The sequence below is a fragment of the Stigmatopora argus genome, chromosome 9 (assembly GCF_051989625.1).
Source record: "Stigmatopora argus isolate UIUO_Sarg chromosome 9, RoL_Sarg_1.0, whole genome shotgun sequence".
Classification (NCBI taxonomy): Eukaryota; Metazoa; Chordata; class Actinopteri; order Syngnathiformes; family Syngnathidae; genus Stigmatopora; species Stigmatopora argus.
Window position 1 is genome coordinate 13,630,921 of NC_135395.1, and position 26,049 is coordinate 13,656,969.

The 26,049-nt window shown below is 38.4% G+C and overlaps 1 protein-coding gene across 7 annotated transcripts; it reads right to left on the reverse strand.

The window, feature by feature from the left end:
• Positions 1-11: 11 nt before the first annotated feature.
• On the reverse strand, positions 12-24,286 carry ergic1 (endoplasmic reticulum-golgi intermediate compartment 1). 7 transcript variants are annotated; one of them, XM_077608701.1, is made up of 18 exons: positions 24,104-24,286; positions 18,193-18,254; positions 14,107-14,179; positions 12,434-12,528; positions 10,348-10,472; positions 9,023-9,127; positions 8,865-8,925; positions 7,806-7,906; positions 7,349-7,471; positions 4,919-6,258; positions 4,202-4,315; positions 2,175-2,330; positions 1,906-1,991; positions 749-829; positions 569-673; positions 390-493; positions 209-314; positions 12-146 (listed from the first exon to the last, which is right to left on the reverse strand). In XM_077608701.1, the coding sequence occupies exons 1-10, from the start codon at positions 24,121-24,123 to the stop codon at positions 6,151-6,153; spliced, it is 873 nt and encodes a 290-aa protein (XP_077464827.1). In that variant the 5' UTR covers positions 24,124-24,286; the 3' UTR covers positions 12-146; positions 209-314; positions 390-493; positions 569-673; positions 749-829; positions 1,906-1,991; positions 2,175-2,330; positions 4,202-4,315; positions 4,919-6,150. The 7 variants fall into 7 exon arrangements, with proteins under 7 accessions (XP_077464827.1, XP_077464830.1, XP_077464829.1 ...); XM_077608704.1 differs by lacking the exon at positions 390-493 and adding an exon at positions 4,058-4,127; XM_077608703.1 differs by lacking the exon at positions 390-493 and adding an exon at positions 3,971-4,127.
• Between the last annotated feature and the right edge of the window lie 1,763 nt (positions 24,287-26,049).

The following is a 26,049-nucleotide window of genomic DNA, read 5'->3' on the forward strand; positions in this document are numbered from 1 at the left end:
AAACACATGTATACATTTAAAAACTTTTATTTTGAAAAACTTTGGAGATAGGTTCGCGCAGGCCCTCCAGCATTTTAAAAAATTCAGTTTTGCCTTCATCCATTTTCAAATGGACAAAGACACTCCCCTTGGCACCAGGTGGAATTCTGGAAGAAAAAAAAGGGGTCAATACACAAAGTTAAGTAAAACACCATTCGCAAGGGCTTACCTTTTATTTTGAAAAAGTTTGGAGATAGGTTCTGGCGTAACGCCCAGCACCGAGAAATGGGGGGGTGCATCAGACTATCTGTACATAGGCAGGAAACCTTGTCCCCCTTGTGGAATTTTGGAAAACACAAAAAAGGGGTCAATACACAAAGTTAAATAAAACACCATTCACAAGGGCTTACCTTTTATTTTGAAAAAGTTTGGAGATAGGTTCTGGCGTAACACCCAGCACCGAGAAATGGGGGGGTGCATCAGACTCTGTACATAGGCAGGAAACCTTGTCCCCCTTGTGGAATTTTGGAAAACACAAAAAAGGGGTCAATACACAAAGTTAAATAAAACACCATTCACAAGGGCTTACCTTTTATTTTGAAAAAGTTTGGAGATAGGTTCTGGCGTAACACCCAGCACCGAGAAATGGGGGGTGCATCAGACTATCTGTACATAGGCAGGAAACCTTGTCCCCCTTGTGGAATTTTGGAAAACACAAAAAAGGGGTCAATACACAAAGTTAAATAAAACACCATTCACAAGGGCTTACCTTTTATTTTGAAAAGTTTGGAGATGGGTTCTGGCATAACACCAAGGGGGTGCGTCAGCCTTGTCTCCCTTGGGTGGGACTCTGGAAAACAAAAAGGGGTCAAGGCACAATATATATAGTCACATAAAAGAAATACAGACTAGGGCCTAATTTAACTAAAAAAACCCTCCTACATTTAGCTTTTTTTTCTATAAAACATCAAAAGCATACCCATTAGACACTGCAAAAGACAATATTAGAGAGACTAAAAAATGATTTGAGTCTTTAAAGGCCCCTATCCAGTCTATTTTTCACATTTTCCTCCACAAACAAATAATCAGGATCTTGATGTGGTGGGAAATATAGAAAACAGACTGGACAGGGGCCAACAAGGTACAAATAAAATAAATCCTACTTCTGCCTTGAGTTTTTCAGTCAATTATTTCAAATCCATTCATTCTTAAAAAAATAAATATCCAAAAAGCTTCCGTTTTTCTCTTATGCCGAGGAAAAAAGTTTTAAAGGAGTCAAAAATGACACCTGCACTATTGTTGAATAAATGTCACTTAGGTTGTCAAAACCACATTTAAAACTAAAAATGAAACGGTCCAAGCCCTGAGGTCTTTAAGAAAGTTAACAGGGTAAAAGTATATAATCTATTTGAGTGCACAGTTCCACTACATGGCAGATTTTTTTGTACCAATTACCAATTTCGTCATACGCAGTTATCTGGGTATGATGACAATTAGGCTTTTGTCGAGTCAATGATGATGACAAAGCCTATGTTCGATTATTATTTTTAAGTTCAGAAAGATGCAAAACTCACAAGCGGAAGCTACTCCTACACTTGCCACTATAGTATTTTTTAAAATTAAATTCAATAGGGATGGCCCTACTTTACAGTTTTTCCTTTATCGCAGCCATGTCTGGTCTACATTAACCGCGATAATCGAGGGATTACTGTTTATTCCTTACACGTCCACTAATGGCATTTGTGTGGGTGACTAATCCACAGGTTTTTGCTATTAAAAAAACACCAAGCTAGTTAGTGTTTTCATTCAAAAGTTGAATGTATCATTATGAAAAACGAGCCAATTGCGCAAAGCCTTCAATACTGAACGCTGACGTTTACATATTACACGGATAGAGAAAATCGGAACTAGTTAAAAATGACTCACTTTGTTATGGCGTCGACAAGATGCCCCTTTCTGGTCGTTTTGGCCACATTCTTGATGTTTCCCAGCAGTCTGTGCTCGTTGAGGGACTGAAACACACAATGGAATGATTTCTTTTTAAACAAAGAGCGATCGGTAACGCAATGTAGCCAATTTGTTTGCAAACATTTTGCTGTCTGCACACACATGGGGCTACATCACGTCAACGAATCATGCTCTTATAACTCTTAAGACGAGAACTGGGGCTTCGAAATCCCCAAGTGATAACGTACCGAATGTCCTGCATCGTCCTGCGAGAAGTTTGTCAGGCTTTCTTCGGCAAATCGTCACTTTTGAGCTGCTCTGCAGTGCACGCCCGTGTTGCCTCCTGGCTCATCAGCCATATTGGGGTTTGACGTCGGCAATTTGAACTGTGACCTCGGCCACGCCTATTAAAGATAGACACACACAAAATATAAATTGTTTTCATAATAACGTGCATTAGTCAGTGTGTGTGTGTGTGTGTGTTGGGGGGAATGCTTTTTGGTTGGACTTTAATACTTAAAAAAAATACATTGTTTTCATAATAACATGCATGTCAGTGGGTGGGGCGGGGGCGGGGCTGTAAATACGTGTTGATTGGGCATTCATACTTAAAAAAACATTGTTTTCATCATAACGTGCATGAGTTAGTGGGGGAGCTGTAAATATTTTTTGGTTGGGCTTTAATCCTTTAAAATACAGTATTGCACATTATGAACATTGTGATGACATGCACTTTAGTGTTTGTTTTTTACTTCTAGACATTTAAACAGTGGCAGTGCAATTTTTTTGCCATTTCACGTATAGACGTATCGACATTCATCGCTGTCTTTTTACCGGGGAAATGATACTCCGGGCCCGGTTCTGATGTCTAAAAAGCTCCAGTATTTGAATTTAATCAATAAATGCTGTTTTCGGCTGGATTTTACCCCATTTTCGGGCAATGTTTGCCCGTACGCCATTGACGTTCATCGCTGTCTTTTCCCGGGAAAATCACCCCCGGCCTGGTTGTAATGTCTGACAAGCTCTAGTATTTGTATTTAATCATGAAATGCTGCTAGGAAGTGGATTTTACCCCATTTTTGTACAGATTTATTGATTATGTTTTTATGTGTCGCAGCTGTAGCTGCAGTAGAGGTTTTATAGCCATAAAATAGTTTTTGAGGGTTGGATTGATACGTTGAAGGCGCTACGAGAAAATGCACGAACCCTTAAATAGAAACAACCATGTGTAGTCAAGACTTTCCTATAAAGACAAAGTAAAATGTGGCTATTTCATAGTGTAGAGGTTTTTTTCAAATGACTGCCATGTGGGCAGGTGTGGTTTGAATCCCAGGTAGGAATCATTTTTCCCTTAAATAGAAACAGCCGTATGTAGTCAAGACTTTCCAATAATCACTGTGAGAAGTGTGGCCACTGCATAGTGTAGAGGTTAGCTTACCTGACTGCTGTGTGGGCAGGTGGGGTTCGAATCCCGGTGGCCGCTGACTTATGACAGACTGGTGTATGACCTATTTTGCCATTAAAAAAGACTAAGTCTTTCATTAAATAAAAGCATCAAATGACCATGTATAGGCGGGCCACCTCATGGAGGGTTAGTCACCTGCCTGCCATGTGGGAAGCGAGGGTTCCCGTCCCAGTGGCGCACATGGTGTCACCAGTCAACGACTGTATGGTCACCACCAGGAACCCCCAAACCATCTGTCGCCAGTCAGCCAAAGGCTGACTGGAAAATTGTTTTGCCGAAGAAAATGACTAAGTCTTTGTTTTAATGAAAAAAGGTTCATCCATATACTGAACTACATAGTGTAGTGATCAGTCAAACAACACCAGGATTCGAACCCCAGCTGCCCGCATGGCAGTCAGGTGAACAAACCTCTACGCCATGAAGTGGCCACACTCTACTTTGTCTTTAATGGAAAGTCTTGACTACACATGGTTGTTTCTATTTAAGGGAAAAATAATTCCTACCTGGGATTCGAACACTAACTGCCCACTTGGCAGTCATGTGAACAAACCTCTACACCATGAAGTGGCCACACCTTACCTTGTCGTTTTTGGAAACCCTTGAGTACACACGATTGCTTCTATTTAAGGGAAAAAGACACCACGTCAGGAGTCGAACCGCACTTGCCCGCATGGCAGTCAGGCGAATGAACCTCTGCACCACAGATATGGCTATAAAACCTATACTGCAGCTACAGCTGCGACACAAATAAAAAGCATCAGTAATAACCTCATACAATATTATTCAGGAATATAGCCACATTTTACTCACCAAAAATCCTTTTTATTTGACCTTTCCTAATGATGTCCGTCTTGAAAATGGCTTTGACAGTAAATCTGCAACCATATCCACTCCTTCTCCTCCGGCCATTGTTTGTTGACAAAACTGCAATTAAATCAACAGAACAATATACTATTTGCTTGTGCAGCTCGTTCCAGATAGCTTGGTAGCTCTGACTAGTCCACTCTATCAGTAGCCAATCATAGTTGGTGAAAGCGATGACGCATCCCTACGCCTGCGAGGGCATGGTGTCGCCAACTCGAAATCTGATTGGTTAAAGCAACAGTTTTATCGCTTATTTTATGCTGCAGTGCCTGCAGAACTGATTGTGAAAGCCTCCAGGTAGATTTCTGACCCTGGCAACAAATAATGGCTGAAATGCGATTGGTTAAATGCTTAAATATGAAAACACATCTGGAAGCAGCGTAACAAAGCAATGAAAGGAAGCTGACGGACAATTTGGAATTATTTAATAAGTAAAATATAATTAACATCAGTCTGTGATTCCGATATTTTTTTAGGCCTTGCAGGCTCTGGCGGTCCACCACTGCTGAATTTCAATGCTGACAAAATTCTGTATTAAAACTTCAAATTCAAAAAGCCCATATTTACACCCGGTCTTTAATGAATAACCCAATTTTAGGGTTTTGTGTGTCTTTTTAAACGACAAATTTTAGCATAAGACTGAAACAAATGTGTTGCTGTTACCTTTTGGTCTATCATGATCTGCTCTTGAATAAGCTCGTGTCACTGATTGACAAGTCCAGAGGTGATTCATTCTAAACAGCGAGTGCATATGCACTCAAGCACTCATTTAGCGGAGGTGGCGGCACTTTCAATGCATGGTGACGGAGAAGACCACCTGAGGCGGAGAGATGTGGAGTGAATTAAAAGCAGTTGAGTCACACTAAGAGGTTCTTATCATCGCAACACGTACGCACGATGACAGCTTATCACCCTGCTGCATGCTGACATCACACATGACGACCTGAATTGCAAATGAGGTGATTAGGACCAAAGTCCACCTCATCCACGTGCTTGTACACCAAATGAGATGCAAAGGTTCCAGTATTCTCTTTTCACTTGAACGTACTCAAGACACCAGTTTCCACTGGTGGAGAAATCACATTTTAACCAACATTGCCCTTATTTTACTGTGTACCCAACACACTTTGGAAAAGAAACAGTTCATCTACTGAGGATTTATTCTGAAATGTTCAGTCCCAGAGTACAAAAGCACCATTTTGGAATTTGGACTTGGCATTGAGTTCTCTACCAGATAACATTTTGAAGAGGGGTGGGACTGTAAAAAAAATAAATAGATCACTTCATCAACCTCAATGACTGTATGACAGTAACTTCATCGGCACCTTGATCAAGTACAAGGAATATATCGTGATAAAAAATAAGGAAATAGCAGTCTTTTTAGAACAAAGGAAAGAAAAGGGGGAGAAAAAAACATTGCTCTCAAAATACATGAAACTATGTGTACCGCTTTCTACCAGAATAGACATGAAAATCTAGAATGCTGACATTGTATGTCAAAATACACTTGAAAAAAGTTAGCACCCATTTCTCTTCCAAGTTTTAATCCACACAATCAGTCCAAACTAAAAATAAGAGGTAAACTGAACTTATATCAAGTAGGCAAAACTTAACATGTTAAGTAAATGTACTGAACATTTGTAAAATTCCCTTTGGCGGACCCTTGACAAACTCTTAAATTGCACATGTGATAGTCAGCATCCAGGCCATGTCACCAGACCGCGCAAACACAGGGGGCAGCATCAGTAACCAGTACCCTGAAACTTATTATAAGGCCTCTCCTGCTCACCGTGATACATTCACTACAGGGAAGCCAGATCAGATCCAGCAAACTGACTAATTTGCACTTATAAAGACATCATAGAAGGAGGAAAGGCGTAAAAAGGGTTTCACTTCTAGGACATTTTCCCAATTTGGACTTTCTTCCAGGCCTCTGACGCAGTGAATATGCAGGAGTCAATAATGCCTGCCACTGTAAACGTTCCTCCAACGATGGCGCAAATCTGCAAAAACAAAAAATGAAAGAAGAGAGACAATCTGTTAGCAATGAAATCATTCCTGCTGATTTATAATCTGTTATAGTTGTAGATCAAAAGGAAGGAATGTGAGCAAACAAGATCATATTTGAGTCACAACTTTAAGAAATGACTCATGAGTGCACTTAAGAGCACAGTCATGGCCTGCTTTTAAGTTCTGTTAAGTCATTATGAGACCAAAAAAACGCAAAAGGTGCAACTCATCATCCAAAATACCAATTTCGGCTTGACCAAACTGTAAGTCAGTAAGTTAAAAAAAATGAAATAGAAAAGAAAAACATCCTTGCTGTCCAGAGAAACATATTTTTTTAAATTAGTAATTAAATAATTTGTAAAAAAAAAAAAATACATTTGTAAAAAAAAAAACCCTCCACTGACAGAAAGTATAGGATTTAATTCGAATACAATAATGTTTTTTTTTTACAGTGAGAGTTGTTAAAATGTATAAAACAAATTGGACAATGGACGCTAATCTGAAAAATTAATAGCGACACTTTTCTTTTTTAATTGGAAAGCAGTGTATAAAATGGTTTTTAAAAGTCAAAAAGATTATAAATATAGAAGTATAGAGAAAATGTTTTGATTCGGCAGGAATGGAAAAATTGATCTCGTAGGGCTGAGTTACAGATTGTTTTTTTTTACCCAATTTTTTTTATTGTTTACAAAAGATCAAAATATATGTTTAGTATAAATCAAGGTGAAATGTCGAACAAAAATAACGGAAAAAAATATCTGCACCCGAAAAAAACAAATATTTTTCCCCCTCAATTATTCACAATCAAAAACCTTAACTTGTTTATAAACTTTGTATTTATTGCCCAGGCGTAAAATCTTCTAAATGATCCAAAAATAGTATGAAAGGGATATCTGCCATTTATCAGAAAAAAATAAACCGCGTGAAAATATTTGAAATCGCTTAAGGAAAGGATATTCCCCTTTTCACCTCAAACGATCAATTCTCCTATCTGGCCACATTTCCAATTACAGTGAGAAGATATAAATAAAGTGATGTTTAGACAGGGTTTCTGGATTTATAACCACAGCAGAGTTCACTCACACTAGTAATGAAGCGGTAAAGGGGTTGCCTCCTTTCTGTGTACTTGACTGTGATTGGACTGAGGTCATATCGGAACCAGATGGCCGGTATGATCCTTCCCGTGTGACTGTATGCAACATATTCCTGTGAAAAGAATGTACGTTACATAGCAGAGTGCTGTGGGAGAAGCGCTCTTTTGTTTTGGATGAAAGGCCAACGATGGGTAATTGCATCCTTATCCTTATCTGGAGGCCTTTATGAGTCATAAAAGAATCATGTTACTCGCCATTTATTTAGAAGGAATCTTAATTCAAATCATATGTAGGAACTGTGTTTTGCTTTGTTCAATTTCATCATATTCCACCCACACACACTCGTTGCTCACCGCCCTCACACTACAAAAGTATGCGTTTTGAGGAACATTCTTTCAATACATGAACATTACGCATACACAGAAGAGAGTATTAAAGGGGGGCACCTTGTTGGCTACCGTGTACTGGTAAGAGAACCTCTGTTTTCCTGATAGATCTTCATAAACTGTTGGAACGATCTTCAGGATGTAGTCATGTGAGGCCAGCGCTGCAAGGGGAAAAAAATTAATCAATTTTTGTCAGTTGAGTCATTTTCTGTGCAAGCAAAATGTTATTGGTTAGTTCTAAACACCAAAATATTTTTTTGTAATACATAATTCATTTTTTTCCTTTTGTTTGTTTCTGATAGCAACTTTAAGACATTAAAATGGGGTTGCTAAAAATTACACATTAGGTCAAAATGAAAAAATGGTTTAATATCTAAATGCTCAAACTTGCACAAAAAGTTATAATTAATGTTTAATTGTCAATTCCTTTGATAATAATGTATAGTAATTAGTGTATATTTAAAAATGATTAAAATTGAGTTAAGTAAAATAAAGAATTTTGGCAGAAACTCCAGACAGATTTTAAGGTGCAGGTTTAAAAATAATATTAAAATGTAACGGATCGGTAGACATTCCGCTTTAAGAAGTCTCACTCTCAGTTTTCAGATGCTGAAAAATATTTGGGTCAAGTATAATACGTCATTCTGAAAAAGATCAACTTGTACTTTTTATGCATGTTTTTATTTTTTGAGGAGCACAAAAAAAGTCAGCTTTATTGGGGTTTTTTTGGCATCAGAAATGTACTGAGTTGGCCTTTTTACTAATAAATAAATCATCCATATATGATATCATATCTTTGGGCAATAAAAAAAGTGGAAAGCTGCCAAAAAATGATAAACTCTTGAAGAATGACACCTGCGTGTGTTCGCCTGTTCTAATTCTGTCCGAAAGCGCGGCGACGTCACAGGTAAAAAAAAAAAAAAAACCTGTACGCAGATGCATTGTCCACATGCAGTCCTCGACACATCAGGACTTATTTGTATTTTGAGAGGAATTTTCTTCCTCGCAGATAACATCTATGATAAAGCGTGAATCAGGTTTCCATTGAATCTGCCTGCGTTCCATCCCACTGAATCACAACACGCAATCATCGCACGTGGTGACGGTGCAGAAACCTACGATTGGACGCCAGCTTGTCAGCTCCTCCTAAAGCATTGAAGGCACCTTGGACATTTTGTACCTGTTGGAGAAACAAAAAAAGATGACTGCTGTTTTTCCCTGTTTTATTTTTTCCCCATTTTGTGTTGTTAATGTGTCATAGGCATGGCATTCTCCACCTGAAGCCTCTCTCCAAATGCCAGTTTGTGGATAGTGTGAGTCATGTCAGGGCTTTGAGGCTGCGCTGTGGCACTGTGTGTGGACACGTGGAAGTTTCCTGGCACCTGATCATACATGAAACAAATACAGTATGCAAATAGTGTAAACATGACAAGTCAGTCCACCTGTCTTTAATAAATAACTCCCTTTGATTGCCGTTGTCACAGGGCTTTCTGTTAGGTTCATCATTATTATAGATGCATACCTGTCAACCTCTGCCGATAACTGCCCTTATAAATGATTATTGATTCCCCTTAGAAACCCCCAAAAAACCTTACAAACACCGTACGACTCGTACGGTGTTTGTAAGGTTTTTTGGGGGTTTGTAAGGGGAATCAATAATCATTTATAAGGGCCGTTATCGGCAGAGGTTGACAGGTATGTAGATGTGTATCAATATTATTATATTATATGTACTTGCAACAAAGAGTAATTGACATTAATACAAAGGGCATTTTAATGCATCTCTTGCAAAAGTGAGGACTGTGGTTCGCATCAAGAGGACTGGGAATGGCCTTGGGCAGGATGGGTTCACAACAATAACGGTGGACTGTTTTTCAGCTTCGGAAGAGGAGTCCACAACAAACGGTCTTGGGAACAGTGGACTGTTTTGGCTTCGCGAGAGGAGTTCACCACAAGCGCCCTTGGGAACAGTGGACTGTTTTGGCTTCGCAGGTCGGGTCCACAACTGGCGCTCTTGAGAGAATTCGACAGACCTACAATTGTTTTGATGACTGTGATATGTGAAATGTTATGAAACTCTAAATACGTTTAGACTTCTGTGGGGCATGGCGTTAAAATCTTATGAATAAAGTAGCGAGCGAGACCTCGAGTTGTTAGAATGATCTAGGCTACATTCGTGGATGGATGTATTTCTCTTCTTGCAAGAATTAAACAAAGATGTGACTTCAGATGCCTCTTTTATTGTGAATTTGGAAATACCTAAAGATTTTTCCAACACTTTCCTTTCAAATTTACCATATGAGCACACAATATTCCCTTATCATTTTCATGTTTTTTTGTTATTAAAAATAGATTGGACGTCTAGGACAATCAAGAGGAGTCAATGAGTGAGAAAGGTAAATGAAAAGTCTTCATTTGTGCTTGTGGGTTGGAAACTAGATGTTCCTCACACACTGTGAGGCAATCGTGCCGAAACGTCCAATTATTCCACAAGGGAACGTGCCGAATGTCCGATTGCTGGGTTAATGATTGTGGGTCAGTTTAGGGACTGACTAATCGGGATACAGCATGTTGTGTATGGATGTTTGTGAGAGTAGACTACCTTGTTGATGGCAAATTCCCCTTCAAAACGGCAACCTGCTCCATGGTTGAGAATGACTTTCATGGAATTGTCAATGTGGCCAACCTCATGGCGACCCATTTCATCTTGGATGTCCAAGCCCACCACTGCAAGAGGAGAAGCAAACAATTACAATTCTATAGAAACAGTGTCAACAGTTGTTTTGAAATCCAGCAAACAGGAAATAATAATCAAGCAACTTTATGTAAGATTTTCTGGATAAATGTGGCATGCATGGTGTTAAACAGACAGTAAACAGTAGAGTAAATTAAAATACACCTGATAAAGTGTTGTTGATATAAAGTAGAAAGAGCTTATTGAGGTTTGTTATAAGGTAAATCTTTTGAGTGTGAATACTATTTGAATTAGAGTTAAATACTGCAATCCAATGCTAATTTTCATGAGCACACCACTGGGAGTTTTGGTTGTTTCTATCAATGCACGATGGATTTTGTTGTGTGTTTAGGTTTGACTGTTTACCTCACAGATACTGAAATAAATGAACAGTAAACAGTCTGCTTGACCACCACGTATGATCAATTAAATCTATCACAGGTGATCATCAAAATCAGAATTTTCCTCAATCATATTTCAAGGATTAATTCTTTCCTTCTGCTGTATTATATGACATGCAATTTTAAAAACAAAATGAACCACAAAGGAAATGTTAAGGACCTCGATCAGTGGTGGGACGGTCCCCGCAATTACTGCAGCTGATCAGATCAATATATTATAATATATAAAAAAATATTATATCATGAATACAACTCATTGTTTGGACTCTCAGAACAATTTTAGAGAAACTGAAAAGTACCCCAGTTCTTCGTATAGTCCTTGAAACCATTTCTAAAAAAAACATTTTCCACTTGATGTAACTTACACTAAAGTTGACCCAATGTAACTTATACTAAAGTTGACCCAATGTAACTCATACTAAAGTTGACCCAATGTAACTTATACTAAAGTTAACCCATATGCCAGAGGACGAGGAAATGTTTAACCCAACCGAGACCCCCCTGCCAGTCTGTTTATGTTTTTCCACCATCCCTCACCACATTCGCGTGCCACTACCACCCCAAGCCTGCTGTATGTTGGCACCTTTGCAGTGGCCTATTTTCAGCGCCTGGCTATGCTTTGACACCGCGCATAGGTGGGATGTCGGCTAAAGACCTCCGCATGCCGTCACTTTGACCTTTGAAGTTAGAAGCATGTTGTACCACTATTTGCTGTACTTTCATTTGAACAGAAATTTCCAAATACGGCACTGAGACACGGACTGTTTCTCCTTTTTAAGAGATTGTTTGTCATAAGAAGCGAGTCTGAGGAAAGCTACGGAAGAGGCCGATGATGTCGATGATGAGGTTATAATAGGCGTGTTCTGCTTTTTCAGAGTCATGCATTGGGCAATATTCGACATACAAAGGTCAGTCAGTGGAGAAAGATGTCGAGTTGTAGAATAGCAGAAAAAAAAAGCAAAGACCTTTTCCATGATGACGTGACCCTAATAACTCTTTGTAATGGATGGTGACCTTTTCAAAAGCCTGGAAAATATGCAATATGACCTTCTAGACAGAAAGAGGAGCAGAGGATGTTTGTTGAAAAAACAGTTCGAGTCAGCTAACTGAACTGCTATATTTTCTTGGTAAAGAAAACCACTCTGAAAATAATCATCAAGATTTCAGTGAGTGATCTTGCCATGACACAAGGTCAAACGGCAAGTTTTCGTTCATGCCGAAGACCTCTTTCATCGGAATCTGGAGGCAATTTTTTTGCACTCGAATGACTATTTTGTGAATCAGTGGGCTTTGATTTGAGGCTTGGCCTTGATTTGTGGCAGGCAGGCGGGCGGGCGGCATCGTCAGTAGGGTGGGCGGTCATGAGAAGGGGAAATAAGAGTGCTTTTTGTTCTGACACCATAAAAAGGCAACATGAATGATGTCAGAGGCAGATGTTGACAGTGAGTGCAGATGGAAATATGTACAGCACTAAGTGGGATGAGCATGCAAGTATCAGAAATAGAACTGGCATGAGTGTGTTTGTGTGTATATATATATTGTTTTATACTCACAATCACAATGTAAGTTTGGCAAACTGATGTTTAAACTCACTTCTATCTTCCCACCACTGTCTTTATCTGGATCATCCACATACAGTTCATTTACACTGCGAATGCAAAAAAAGTCTCAGCAAAAATAAATACAATTCAAAGAATGAGGTGGATTTGGCATTTGAAATAAATTCTGACACATTAGATTCAAAAATAGCAAGTGGAGAGGAAGTAGAGGTTAATCCAATTCTTTTTTTAGAGTTGATTTCCAATGCTCTTTAGACGTAGCCTACATGTGTCAAAGCAACATTTGCTCCTGTTTCTTACTAAAATAAAATTGAAATTAAATTCCGGCACTGGAAGCAGACTATGTAATATTTTTCAACACAATTCGGAATAAATAACCATTTTTAAAAGACAAAATAAAAGAGAATGTTTCCTACTGTTCTTATTTTAAAAATGATCACCAAAACTAAGAATATATTAAAAAACTGAATGTAATGCTTTGCGTTTTTTTTGTTAAAAATTTCTTTAAAAAAAAACATTCTTTAAAAAAAGTCACATCTTTCTTTATTTCATAAAAATTTCAAATAAATAAATGTAAAAATGGAAAATAAGAGAATACAGTAATCCCTTGAATATCGCGGTTAATGTAGACCAGACATGGCCGCGATAATTGAAAATCGTGAACTCTTGCAAGGCATGCATTTTTATTTTTTCTTTGATACTTAGGCTAATTGGGTTCTGATGAGTGTAAAAACAATGAATTATCTTTTTACATCATGTAGTTTCTGAGAAAAATGATGTCCACATCATAAGTGGACGCCAGGCCCTAGTAGTCCAAAATTTAACCTTGTAGTCTTTGACAACGAAAAATGTGATGTCCACAGGAGGACACCAGGTCATAGGAGGTTAAAAGTTTTTGCTTTTTCTTCAGTGCTGAATCCTCGTAGCAAGAGTGGCTTCCGCTTACGAGTTTCAGCGTGGATTTTCCGATTTTTATGAACTTTTTAAAATAATAGCGGGAAAGAAATCGCCAAGTAATCGAGGGATTACTGTATTTGCTATTCAAGGTAGCTCTGTCCACTCTTATGTTTTTCGTGTTTTACAGCCCTTCTATCTTGTTTTAATTACATTTTAAAATTTCTTTATACATTCCTTTTTACTTTACTTTGTACTTTATACTTTTTTACTTTAATGTTTTTACAACTTTCCTTGTTCTGTTAGCTTTGTTGTTCTGTCTAATCACCCTCTTGCTACTGTCACAATGAAATTTCCCGAATACGGGATGAATAAAGTTATCCAATCCAATCAAATAAGTGGATAAGGAAAATTGAATTGGGACTTTTAAACGATCAGTCCTTCCCTCGCAGGTTAGCGTCAAATCATATTGTGAGAACGTGTGTATCCCTCTGCCAGTGTAATTTCCGCTTTGTCACGCCCTACATCACGTCTTGCCTAATTAGACATCCCCTCTCAGGACTGATGCACTCACAGCAAAGCCAATTTCCTGTGACAAAACTGACTTTGCTCATTGGCTCTGACGACACAAAGAACCAAAACACTGGCAGTCCTCTTGGTGATGATGATCTGTCAACTGCCACTAACAATGTGGCCTGTGTGTCAAGACGTGTGTTGGCGCCCTGAAGAATGTTACAACATATACTTTATGTAACCCAAGTCGTGCTACCTACATTTCAGTGGCTATGAATCCCGTCAGCTCCGAGAGGAAGAGGAAAAGTATGACCAGGCAACACAGGATGGAAACTGTGGACAAAGGTTGACAGAGCGTAAATGAATATCTTTGCTTTGGGCAGACACATACGCATACACACGCAGGACAAGATAGATGGCACTTCTCATGTAACAATCTCAAATGACATCACTATTTTTAAAAAGATGATGCAAGACAAATGAGCCAGTCTCCTCCGCCAAGGAGGCAAGGATAATTTGTGGTGCTGACATTCATGAAATCACCAGAGCTTTTAATAGTCCCCTTGAATAGCAGCTCTAATGATGGTGGTAAGGCTTTCTGTTACAGTTTTTAGACACCCTCCTACACTAATTACACATTAAACGCAATCACGCCATAGCACCAGAGAGGTGAGCTCGTTTAGTCCGGCAAAATACCCATCTTTGGATTTCCTATGACGTAGAAAAGACGTATGACTCACAAAATATGCCTGGAATGGATAATTTGATACAGTGGAACTTTTAAAGTTGCCACAAAGGTCTCAGTTCAATCTGCTGTCATTCCATATTTACACAAATAGGAGCCAGAGCCATGTATGCATTTAATTTCCACGTATACCACACATCCATTTGACATGGGCATACATTCAACTGGCATATTGCTGTGTTTACGTTACCCCTGGTTTATGTATATATCTAAACAAAAGGGAAGCTTTGGAACGAAAAACTATGGTCAATGGAAACACTTGCTTTGGATCTATATGCGCCACAGGACGTGTTGCAAGAGCACATTGGAAACTTTGTTTGAATCTAGAAGCCACAGGACGTGACGTACCCATTCAGTGATGCTTTGCCCCACACGACAGGTTTGTGGCAATTATCTGCCTTCAGTAAAATTTCCCAGATTGAGAGTTCAACAAGAGTTAGTAATAGGGCTTAAAGAAAAAAACTGCCTACAATGGAAACACGCTTAAGTTCAAAGTTGAAATACTAACACTTTTTTTGTTTAAAACTAAAAAGTGTAGTTATTGCCTCCAGCAATATACAGTAATAACTCGGCATTTTGCGGATGGATTATTGTGGATTGGGGCTGCCAAATATATATGAAACGTTTATACAGTGTAGGAACAATAATACAAAAGCAAAAGCAAGTTCCATTTGGAGAGTATTTCATCGACAGTGTCTAGTACGGCGTATTAGTGAGTACAAAGAGGAACAAATGAATGGAATGAATTAATCTATCGTTCCCTATATCAACAAGGACAAGGCTAAAATTAGGAAGATGTCTTCCACCACTTTTAGTACGACAGCAAAGACGGTTAATAAATGTCATAGTTTTAGATGACACGTATCCTGTCACCACCCAGTGACCAAATATTTGAATTTGGATTCCATTGGAAGAAAGTAAAATGCACAAGCACAAGCATTTTCTTATTTATTTATTTATTATAGTAAGTGCTGTTATAAAATACTACATAAATAGCCTTGCCGGGGGCCTCTCACCCAGGAGGTTAGGCATGTTTACATGACAACTGTCTCCAAGGATCAGAGTCACATGACCTTGCGGTTGGCATAGCGTCAGTCAAACATGCGGCGGTTGGACGTTCTACTTTGAGTAAAGTTTCACAACCAAACAACAACGTCTCAATGACACACAAGTCAAAAATTCAGCTTGAAGTCAAATCTCCAAGAGTTATTCTTCATGAGGTTACAGGCAGGGAGAGGGAAAAAAAGTACAGTTGGAAACAGTGACAAGCAGCATAATATAACATGAGCTCATCCTTTTTAACGTTCACATATGGGATCACAGAGGATGAAAATGTACATAACCCGTCTGGGGTCAGTAGGGTCTGACGCAATGTTGTTCGTTTCTGTAAACAGACGCACCCTTCTACTCTTGTGCTGCCTGAGTCCATTTCTAACACCAAAAGAGAACAATGAGAGTTTTCTATCAGCATATGCAGGCCTCGCAAATATTACACATGTCACTGGGGTGGGGAGGGGGTCTCCGGAAAAAACACTGTGGTTAAAAACGGACGTATTGTTAAAGCGAATACCATTCCTGGCAAGAATGTGGTGCTAAAACGGGCCAACTATCGTGCTGGGGGTCAAATATTTGTGATGTGAAGGGGGTCGCTTCTAGTTCCCTCGGAGGCCAGTCGTCCCAGTATGAAAAACGACGTGGTGGACTCTACCACCAGACAGTAGATGGCGTCAGGAAGGGTGGTGACCGGGTGCAGGAACTCTATGCATCCTTTTCCTCTTAGGTGGGAAACTGACATCTTTAGCAGCCTCGTTCTCCTCCCCGTCATCCAGGAAGGTGTTTGTAATCAGCAGCACTTAACCATTATGTCATTGGGTCTCGGGGAGACGAGGCCCTTTGTTTTAAAACTATTCCTTCATGAGGTGAAGCTAGAAGATGACTGAGGGGCCTAAAATGTGTCACGGGACCTTCTCAGATGGTGAAAATTTAAAATGATTAGATGACTTACTGGTGACAAACACATGACGTGGGAGGAAAAGCATTTACAATCCAAAGTGCCAGCGGGCATCAACAAAATGTTTTCCGTGCCAGTTCACCAAATTGGTGCAATTCCAAGTGGATTGACTCAGGGATGATGTGCCTAATTACTAGTTATTTAACATGAAGCAGTGAACAGGTTTTTTTTTTAAACATAGCTTAAAAGATACTAAAAATAGACCAAACTTGTGGTTGTAAAAATTAACAATGAATGTTTCCTTTGGATTTTTCCAAAGTTTTGATTGCATTTTAAAATCAATACCTGTTTTAAACCAGGGGTAACACCCAAAAAGAGACATGTAAGGGCAGTAAGTTCCATTGTCACTTCTAATCGGGAGGGAAAAAAAAATACCGGTAGGACAAGTTGCTTCAAAAGTCCCTGAACAGATATGCAGACTTTTTGACTATTACTGTACAAACTCATGAAAAGCACATTTTTAGGGTCAATATCATAAGGAAGTTAATATGCCTGTCTTTGGAAATGCAAAATATAAAATTATTCAATTTGAAAAAAGAAATAAGTCTATCTTGATGGACACCTGATGCTTTTTAATGAATTACAATTTTCTTACCAGAAGTTTAAGATGTTGTGGCAGCCAAATTGCTACTAATGTCGAAATATCTTGATTTTTTTCATATTACTGCAATAGTTGTCACTTTCAAACAAGAAATAAAAAGAAAAAAATCCAGCGGAATTTCGTTTTATTTCATAAAATCGTACCGGTATAGTTAGTGTTCACCAGGTCTCTGGGTGCAATAATAGCATGGGATACACATTATGCAGGTATCAAGGCTGATATTTTAACGATCGACCGCAAGACCTTCGATCGGCGTTAAATACTATTGGGATGTACTGGCGTGGTTAATGCTAAGAACACATATGTCAAGCCTACTCGCGTCTGGCCTGCCAGAGCACGTTTATAACTGTGGTGGGCTGGTGATGTCATGAGCGAGCGGTGGCAAGAACAAGTGAGTTTTTTCACCTTTTATGCAAGATACGTTTTTCTTCTTGAATTTCATTCAGAGACGTCAAAGTTAATTTTGTTTAGTGTTTTATCTGTTTAGCTTTTCTCTATTTTGAAATAAATGACCGTATCGGCCGAATTGTCTTGCGTCATGGCGTTATGGTGTTTCATCTTTGTCACCTTGCAGTTTCGTGCATGTCGTCTTTTTATGCGCATATAAGCCGTACCCTCGATTCAGTCATCATTTCTTTTGTCTGACAAATGCGGCTATTATGCGAGTAAATACAGTACCTGTTCCACTCATTCTGTACATGGAATGCTAAATATACTAAACTTACAGAACTTCAGTATCGTGTAAAGAAAAATTATTGGATGTATATACTCAACTGAGTACTACCAGACAGCAAGTTTCTTTTTATTATTATTTATTTAACGTTTCTTACTGGCTCATTTTGTTGGCTGCAAAATTAAAAAGTAATGTCAAAAAATATACTTCACACCAATATACATGCATACACAGGCACCTCTACAGTAGACAACTGTTTTGACATGAAAGAAGCATTGAACTAAAAGCTTATTCAAACAAACGTCATAACACTTACTGAAAGCGCCTGAGTATGTGGGCTGGGTGAGATCTTTTGGCACTTTCCTGTAGATATCAAACCTGAGAAGAGAAGGGGAGAAATTAGGTGGAAAAATGGGTGAGAAAAAAAATACTAAAAAGGTAAACACTACGTGCTGAGAACGGAAGAACATTTTGTACTTGTAAGCCTGTGCGATATTACAGAAGACGGCTGGAATGTTAGCACTGGAACGCTGCCATTACTTATACACAGGCTTAGACAGACTGCTGCAATACACACCCAACTGTTTGCACTATATTTCTGACCCGACCTATAGGTAGGTCATCAACAAAAAACATTTACACAAGACAGCACTTGACCGACAAAAAACAAAGTCACGATAAGATCATAAAACTTTGACCGATAAATACTATGATAGACTTAAGATTGAAGTAGGCGCTATGATAAAACACATTCAATCCAATTCACGTCATAAAACAGATATATATTTTAGAACAGGAAAAGGGAAATGCCCTACTTAAAAATGAGATATTGTTTTGATTATTTTGATGATTATTATTCATGAATGGAACTGTTCGCATATCTCCAAATTCACCAAGAATAGTCCCGTCAACCAATTTCATTTCACGGATTTATCGGAAAAGTGATAAAAAAAAGATAAGAAAAACCAGTTTCTAAATAAAATTTAATGTTGCATGCTCTATTTAGCGCCAATCATCTTTATAATCTCTAAACAGGAGCGTAAGTGACATTGTCTTAACCATGGTTATCTATTTAGGAAATTGGCAAATATTAGGATAAGGAAGGTTACTGAGTATTTTTCAGTATTTACAACCTCCCAATGCAGAAAGGGCACATTTGCACAGAGTAGGCATTTGTCGGCGACACATTTCGTCACCGTCAGCCCGTTTTGACATCAAACATTGTTGATATTTGTTTGCAATAAATATGACTGCAAGCTTGTTGTGGTTATGATGTCATGGCTAGAGAATGGCGTTTTGATTTTCAACAGATCCCAGATACTTGTGTTTGCAAATAATCCTCTTATATGGCTTTAACATTGGATTGCTTGGTTCAAATTGGAAAAGGTGGATCTGCTATTTTCTCCTTTCTAATGCATTTTTAAAAAGTATTGGATCAAAAATCGGAACCAGCAGATCCACAAAATCATGCAAAAAATATGCGATCAGAACGTCCCCAGTTGATGACACAATAAAGCTCCACTTTATGTCGTTGATGCATCAGAGAGGACTCACGAAAAGTTATCCACCCCTACAGTTTAGTGTAAAAAAACAAGTAAACCAACTTAAAATATCATTGCAACAACTCACTTTCACACAGTGCCCCATTAAACTCCTCTAGTCGTGTTATTCTAGCCTATTTGAGGAGTGAAGAGGAGGGGAACTGTGCGACATCACATCCTAACTATTTAGCTTTGTGAGCTCATGCAGATGTCCTTTTTGGGCTGTGATACATTTTTCAAGCCAAACTGCACCATTGACAGCTCACAAGCTCATGCTCTCCTTCCTCATCTCCTGCCAAAACAGTCACATCTGTTGACATTTCTTCCACTGAAAGCTGCCAGTGATGGCTGAGGCAATGCAGGGTGGTGGAGGAAGCGGGAGGGAGGGGTTTCCTGTCCAGTTAGGACTCTGCTACTTCACTTTATTTTTTTCTTCCCTTTTCCTTTCTCTGAAGACAGAGTGTCCAAGTGAGGTTCAGTCTCTCTCTTAGACCACTTCCATTATGAACTTCCTGAACTTCGGGTACATCAGGACAGCAGACAGCTTGAGCTTGCAAGGCCTTCTCACTCAAGATGTTGGAGAATACTTATGATAACATTCCTGAAGTGTCCTCATTATGTGTAAAAATCAAAGTACAAATGAGGCCTATGAAAATGGTGGTGAACATTTGGCTTATACGGAATTGCGTGGGTTTTCTCTTGGTACTCCGCTTTCCCCAACCACATCCGTCAAACATGCAGGGTAGGCTGGTTTAACACTCTAAATTGACCCTAGATACATACCTGTCAACCTCTGCCGATAACTGCCCTTATAAATGATTATGATTCCCCTTACAAACCCCCAAAAAAACCTTACAAACACCGTACGAGTCGTACAGTGTTTGTAAGTTTTTTTGGGGGGTTGTAAGGGGAATCATAATCATTTATAAGGGCAGTTATCGGCAGAGGTTGACAGGTATGTAGATATGAGTTTGAGCGCAAATGATTGTCGGTCTCCTCGTGCCTTGCGATTGGCAGCAATTCTGGGTGTCCTCCAAGTCAGCTGGGATAGGCTCCAGCACCCCCGGCAACCCTTGTGAGGATGTACGGGTCAGAAAATGAATGAATCAATCAATCAATATAAGGAGGGTTGACAGCCAGACTGGTCTTGTTTTGACCGTTTCGTCTTAAACGTACTTTGGGCTCAATTAGTTTGGATATATTTGAAGCCATTCATTAAATTGTGTTCGTCAAGGAGCTACCTTGAAGAGTTGCTGCCTAAAGGGTCAACTTGAATGTCTTGCCGAATGTTCAAAACATAACAAAAACAGAGCAGCTGATGTTGCACAATGGTGCACCATGAGTCAACATTTTCCTGAAGTCACGTGCCATGTGAAGGATTGATGTTGTAATTGCATATTTTTTGCCACAATGTCACAAACCACATTCCGTGAACAGAGCTTATTAAAAAAGTGTAAAAGAAAAGAGAAGCTTTTCATTGGGGAAGGAACCTAGCATACCAATGTGGAACTTCATTGAAAAAAAAAAAACGATGAGCCAGTAAGAGCAATACGTCTTCTTATACTTTTCTGCCTAAAACAAATTTTGACTGTGTTTTGGTTCAGTGCACAGACGCACATTCTAACATCAGTGGTTCTGCAAATGTCGTGTCGCCGTGTTTGTTTATCTCTCTGATGACAGCGATAAAGATCAGCTGTGCATTGTGTGTGTTCAGTACACTCGTCAGGGAGATAACAACTTGGATACGCTCATTGATTTCCTCCCCTAAGAACACTTCATAATCATGAATATTAAAGTTGACTCGGAGAGGCCATCCTTGACGCTTGTAATTTCCTGAATTGCATTCATCACATCACCCTCACACCGTCACTTCTCTTTGCTCGCTCTAGTGTGCAAGACTTTCGCTGTGTGGTGATTAGTGAGGACATTGTGTACTATCAACTCCCTCCTGATCCCAGCAAATGAAAGCACAGCGTGTCATCTAAAAAGGGGAACCTTATCGAGTTTTCATACGGGCAAATGAGTCATTATGAGTCACCTGTTCACAAGTCCTTTTTTTACCTCATATCTTAAGTTCAGGTTGTGGACTTTATGCACACTTGTCCATTGGATACACCAAATGGACCTGACGATGGTGACTTACTTTAGCTTAGTATGTTCTGCAGAACCGATAATTATTCAGGACACTTCCTAAAAGTAATGTTTAATCAATTCCAGACTTTAACTGAGCGAAACCATTTAAATTGTTGTGCGTACGAGGCTCTGCAATTACGTGGTCATGATCGTCAATAGCAAATATTTGAGGTTTGAATTCAGTGATTAGCTGTGACCGGATTTCCTTGATCGAATGTTGTGGAAGTGTGTGTGATAACAGTCTATCAGTTGACATTTTCCTGCTAAAGGTATGTAGAAAGTGAATGGCAGAAGCAGGAGATAAGTTCTCATCTGATGACGGTTGTGACTTGGAATTATCTTCAGAATCTTAGGCTTGTCATGAATAAGGGTGCCATAAATGTGCATCAAAACAGGCAATCAGAGCCAACATTTTAAGTTACTATTTACTTCATATATCAATAAAAAAAATTAAACTCATTAGTAGGTTTTCACGACAAAAAATTCTGAAAACTATCCCAAAAAAGAAAACAAAGATTAATTTTGGAAATAAAATGGGATCATATTCAACATATGACAAAATGATGGTCATGATTTTGATCGCCCAGCACTTATGTATACTAGTGTTAGAGGCCCACTTTAGCACAGTCAGACATTAAAAATAAAAAATAAAAAAGAAGATAATGATAACAAATAAAGGAGGTAGCGTGGATTAACACAAAAAGAAAATTATAAAATGACATCATAACATTTTTGTAAATGTTCATATAAAAAAAATAACAAGTTTGATATGGTTTGTTCTATCGGATATCCTGTACGGCAGGTGGTTCTGGGAAGATGCTTCAACCTATGGCGCAATGAGAGTGTGAAATATGACATAGTGGTAGTAAAACATCCAAGAATGAATTGGTCAATTGAGTTGTGGCAATTCAAGTTCTGTATGAGTTTACAGAGCATCGAAACCCCCTTTTAATGACAACCTGATGACCCCTGTTACACAACCAGTCTGTCACAACCAAAACTAGAAACAACTAGATTGTTACATTGCTTGACAACACGGTTATTAAGTACATTTGTCTTCGCCGTATGAAAACTTACAACCGAAATTTCTAATCTAATTTCTTTTATCATTTAAAAAAAAAAACCCCGGAAGAAGTGTCACATTCTTAATGCTTTTTAATTGTCGTCTTGCAGCAATTAGACCAGTTTAGGGTTTAGCTTCCGTCAATGAGGCAGCCAGATTTTCTTGCACAACAACCACCAAAGCATTTCAACTATGAGAAACAGGAGCTCATACATAGAAAATTGTTGAATAATAATGTAAAACATCGTCAATGACTTCCCTAAGCCATCAAATGTATTTTATTATTTTAATTTAACCTAACAGGGGTACGGTGGGGGAGTGGTTAGCACATCTGCATCACAGATCGAGTGTTCAATCCCCTGCGGGTTCCAAATTTCCTGTGTTGAGTTTCCGTGCCTGCCTGGGTTTTCTCCGTGTATTCCGTTTACACCCACATCCCAAAAAACATGCATGGTGGACTGGTTTATAAATAGAAATTGTCCATGGGTATGAGTTTGAATGGTTGGTAGTTTCAATGTGCCCTGCGATTGGCTGGCAACCATCTCTGGTTGTCCCCCACCTATGGGCCACATTAGGCCGGGATGGGCTCCAGCACCCCGGTGACCCTTGTGAGGATAAGTGGACTGGAAAATGAATAATTATTTATAATAAAAATAATAATAAATTATGTATGGCTTATTAATTAATTATTTATTTGTCTGTTTGTTATTTGTGCACTTTGTGGTGAAGCTTTAAATCTCATTATACTCATTATAGGACAATAAAAGCATTCAATTCAATTGAAATGAATGAATAATTTATTCTATTCTGTTTTTGTGGTTCAAGGTGCGTGCATTTTATACTGGTGTTTATATTTTGGCACGTGTCTATTTGGTCGAAATGTGTTTTTTGTTTTTGTTTTTGCTAAAATAATATATGAGGAAGCATTTATTTGTGTATTTTCTAAACATATCCAATAATATTCAACAATGTTTTCTGTTTTCATTTATCAGTAAACATAAAATAAGTTTGATAAGCATTGGCCTGTTTATTGCAATATGCCTTAGGCATATTGGATCATTTTGCAAAATGTTTCCAAGCACATTACGCAGTGCTGAGAAACTATACTTATTTTGTATACATATATTAACTGTAAAACAGCATTTTCAGGAAAATCAGGATTTTTAGTGATCGTATTGTTTGCTGTAAACATCTTTTTATTTTGTTTAGAATAAGGGTGCACATTATTGACAGTTTAAACATCACTGTCGCAGGGACCATCACAACAATCGCTCGTGTATGTGTGTGTACACTAAATATGCAGATGAAATTAAATGAAATTAGATCTTTTGACAACAATGTCCCATTGAAGACAGTTTATGACACACGTGACCACAGGAGCAACTTTTGACTCGGTGCTCGGTCACCGTTCATTCTGACAAGAAGCTCCGGGGATGCTCAAAATCAGCCTCTCGTGGGGACCAAAATAAAAGAGGAAGTTGAGTACTCACCTCCTGACGTCGAAAGTCATGATGCTTGAACAATCTGGGGTATTTTTGGACGAAGACCCACAGAAACGGGAGAACGCTTTTCTTCTCAAAGCTACCGGTTGTTCATCGGTACCGGGTTGACGTCACGTTAGGACGCTTTGCACAATGTGATTGGTGGAGAGCTGCTTCCGGTTGAGCGTGATTCTGTTTCCAGTGGCAAAATAAAATAAACGTGACGAACGCTGTTTTTTGTGTAACTATTCCTTTTTTTATTTTAATAAAACTATTTTCAGTGTCTAAAAAGGAGGATAATTAATTCACAACATATTAAATTGTTCTTACTTTGATCATAAAAACATTTAAAGTATCTTCAAGTTTTTGTTATTACTTATCACTCGAACACAAACAAAACAACAAAACTGAATTGAAATCTACAAATAAATAAAATTTAAATGATAATAAATTGCATGTTTTGTAAAGACATTGAGATAACCAAAACACAATAAAATATGAAAACAGTTATTTGAAATAGGAAATTGAAATTAAAAACAAAATAAAATATAATAAATTGTGCATATTTGAACAGTAAAGACTGTTACTTTCATAATTCCGTTGACAAAGGTGTGTTTGAATAAAATTTATAATTACCTGGGACAGATCAAATAAGGACTTATTGTACTACTCCATAATGTGTAATACTACTTCATTAGGACTAATGAGGTGAACTGAACTCAAGTGATTCTTCTGTATCGCTTATCCTCACAATTCTTTGCAAAATAATTATCCCTGACGTGAAATTATTTTCCAAAATATCACTAGTTAAAAAATATACATATTTTAACAGGAATCTGGTTAAATATTGCCATTTATTTAATCGAAGAAAAAAATATTGTGTTAAAATTATATAGGAGCTAAGATATACAGTTACAACAGGAAAATAGAAACAGAAAATTTCCCCCATCATGAGTTATATTAAATTGCCAAAATATGTCATCGGTTTTTTTTTGTTTTTTTTTTTGTCCTGAATACAAAATAGTAAAACAAATTCCAGTCAGAAATGTGTCAGTATGTAGTTGGATTTAGGCTGTGTGTTTTCCCATTATTGCTCATGGGTTGCCTATAGTGGCAATGACAGTAAACAGACAGAAATGACAACAAGTAACAGCAAGACGGTCTGTTTCACTTCCCTTTCTAGATGAAGACTGTAATTAGCCTTTGTCAAAACTCGTTGGTTTACTGACATTGAATGAAAACCATTCTTGAATAACACCCATCCCCAATTTTAGCTTTTCACCACTGCTTACTCCCTACATTATGTGAAAATACTGGACTTTTTATGCACAAATTATAATTTTACGGCGCATGGTTGCAGCGATTCAATATAAAGTGTCTAATATTTTTGCTTAGTGGGAGACAGACTTTAGAAATGAGATAGTCTCCAACTCCTCCCTCCCTTGAAAGTGTGTAACATTCCTGCTTTGTTGCATTTGGTTAACTGTTGACTCATCTCACAGGAGCGTTAGGTTAAACCGGCTGGAGAGTTTTTGCACTTTGTCGTGATTAGTTACGTTTCAGCCCTTTGGGTTTCCCATCCAGCCCTCGCCCCCTTTTCTCGCATAACAGGTCCATTATCCTTTCTTTTGCTGAGGCAAAACAAAAGGTCATAATAGCACGGATGTGGCTGGATAGTCCTACTCAGGTTTCTCTTAAGTCAAAATGAGGTCATCCCCTTTATTTAAGATCTTTTGAAAAGATAAAACTTGGCAGACGTAATGTACACCCAGATAAGAGTATGCTCATCGGTTGATTCACGGGTAGGTGATAAGGCATATTGAGCTGAAACTTAAAAAAAAAACTAAAAAACATGATGAAGAGGAGTCAATATTTGACGTGTTTGTAAGTTTACTGTCTAAACGGTCATTAAAGAACCAAAAAAAACATCCTGGCTTTTTGCCTGTGCAGCTTGA